General features: G+C 42.7%; 1 protein-coding gene across 1 annotated transcript; it reads right to left on the bottom strand.

The window, feature by feature from the left end:
• Nucleotides 1–728: 728 nt before the first annotated feature.
• On the bottom strand, nt 729–2,465 carry LOC107647977 (protein trichome birefringence-like 26). The gene is made up of 2 exons (XM_016352010.3): nt 1,719–2,465; nt 729–1,615 (listed from the first exon to the last, which is right to left on the bottom strand). The coding sequence occupies exons 1-2, from the start codon at nt 2,217–2,219 to the stop codon at nt 842–844; spliced, it is 1,275 nt and encodes a 424-aa protein (XP_016207496.1). The 5' UTR covers nt 2,220–2,465; the 3' UTR covers nt 729–841.

The following is a 2,465-nucleotide window of genomic DNA, read 5'->3' as shown; positions in this document are numbered from 1 at the left end:
TCTGCCATGAATCCCCTGGCGCATCCCTATTCTGTCGATTGCTACCCCATCCTTGGCCTAACGCATTCTGCGACACTGCCCGATCGGCTGAGCTTCCTCCTCGGTCACTGTCTCCTATTTCAATGGCTTCGTTGTGGCTGTTGACGACTAGTTGGTGTTCTTCTGTGGGTCGATTCTGCTCCTTGTCTTCCGCTGGTGGCTTATCTCGGGCTTCTGTTTCCGCCTCCCCAGGTAATCTCTCCTCCATTCGCAGTTCTTGGTGGCTTGTTGAGTCGGAAACCATGTTGAGTTGAATCTGTATACCCTTTTTTTTTTTTTTGGTGACTGAATCTGTATACCTTGATGCTGTATACCTTGAACTTGCTTCGTTTAGCGGTTTAAGTCTCTCTGTTTTGTTTAATTTTTCAGTCAGTGGATCTTTTTTTGTTTTTGTCCCGAGTCAACGGAACTTAGTAACCACTAAGGCACTAACTACTGTCAGATAAAAAAAAAAAATCATAACCAATAAGGGGTTTTGGTCATACAAGAAGTGGGCCATTGGAGACTATGACTTCTAAATGGACTAAAACCATATTGTTGGTCATCCATATTGCTGGGTTGGATTTTGAACCAAAAAATAGGGGTTCCCAACAATTACCTTTTTCAAGGTTTGAAGTTTGGTGACAATAAAAAGGACTGAAGACTGGTGAACTCATTTTTTTTAAAGGAACACAGAAATTCACTTGTTAAATTTGGTAAATTTTTTATGTCAATTGTACATGAATACACTATATAATTGTTTTTCTTTTTGAAGTGCAAGACGAAAACAATTTGGTTGGATGAGTGTGTCCGTTGTGTGAAACTAAGATCTGGCATTGAGCAACATTTGTAGTAGAATATCATTCCATGAATCAATTGGTCCCGGCAAACACCAATGCAAACAATCATTCTGAATTTTCGCATTCATATCATTTGCAAAGGGATGAAACTGTCTGTACGGTCCTGGATGTCCATCAGGCCTCAACAAAGCCAATCTTGTCGTGTCCAAAAGTTTCAGCCTGGCGCCATGTTCCCACGCTGTCGCCTTCTCAAGCTCTTGGAGTTCAATCCCTCGCATGATGGAATCTACGTCACTTAGCCTCACTTGATCCTCTTTGAAAGGTACTGTTCTATTGCAATAACCACCACTGAACCATTCTCCATTCTCAAAGTGATCCGGTGTGGTAGTTCTGAAGAAAACGGTTGCTTTATGGTTAGAGTTTGTTAGAAAATGGAAGACCTGCCGCAACGCCTTGCGGTATGCGTAGTCGAATCCTAGCTCCGTCAGATTCTTTCCAGGGCAATAATGGCATCCCCTGACGGTTCTGTTTTCGTGGTAGATTGCGGTCTTGAGGAACCATTTGCCTCCGGCTATGACGACGTAGTCGAAATTGTGGTATTGGTTGGTCCATTTGTGATCCAGGGTGTCGAGATGAAGCTGGATTTCAGAGGACGAAACTCCGTTTGAGTCTTCGAATATATCTGCTTTGATAAGGAACGGGGTCCATATTACTGAGAGTGTGAAGTTGTAAGAAGGGAACTTCCATATCTTTGATTTAAATTCCTCATCATGGTACACCTCTTGGGCTGCTTCTATCTGTGCCATGCAATTGCACCATTCAATATTTTGCATTCTAATTTTGCGAATCTTAGGAATGTAATCGGTGTCATTAGTATTTGGAGAGAATTCATAGGGGTACCTGGGAGAGAATGCAGAGTAGAGACTGAACATGGTTACGGCAGATGGAGTCACCAATGAAAGCCCATGATTTATCCCTCATCATATGAAGGAACTTGGTTGGGCTGAACCTGGGTAGCCCACAGGCCCGTGGGGCCCACCTCCAGTAGAGGAACTCAGAATCAGGGCGTCCATTCCTCATGCAGTTCTGGTGATCTTCAATGAGAAGGCAGCTTTCATTAGTATAGAGTGGGGGAGATGGGTCAGCCACCCAATCTCCCACAAAAAGATCACACTTTTCTTCTTCTTCTTCTTCTTGTTCATCCACATTATTGTTAGCGGCGGTTTGTGTTTGGTTGGTTGAAGCACGGAGAAGCTCATTGTGGGATGAATCAGAGAAGAAGAAGAGGAGGTGGATGGCTAGACCCAACAAGAGGCATGACAGTGCAAGCTTGATCAACACAATCACAATCACATTCACATGGTTGTTGTTGCTCTGCTTTTTCAACTCTGATCTCACCATTTCCCAACACACTCTGCAGCTACAAATAGCAGCACGCTTCACAGCACAACAAACACAAGATACAAACTTACCTACTTCTCTTCAAAATAAACCAAACCATACTCTAACTCTCTGCTAAAGTGGACTCAACATTCAACTGGTGCCCATCTTTTAATTATTATTATGTAATATATATGATGCATAGTACCTTTTTTTCTGCATAATATTACTTCCTCCTCACTTCTATGTTTACAAGAAGAGAAACTT

This window comes from Arachis ipaensis, chromosome B6 (genome assembly GCF_059453495.1).
Source record: "Arachis ipaensis isolate K30076 ecotype BB chromosome B6, ASM5945349v1, whole genome shotgun sequence".
NCBI classification, from domain to species: Eukaryota; Viridiplantae; Streptophyta; class Magnoliopsida; order Fabales; family Fabaceae; genus Arachis; species Arachis ipaensis.
This window is presented reverse-complemented; position numbering and strand designations above follow the sequence as displayed.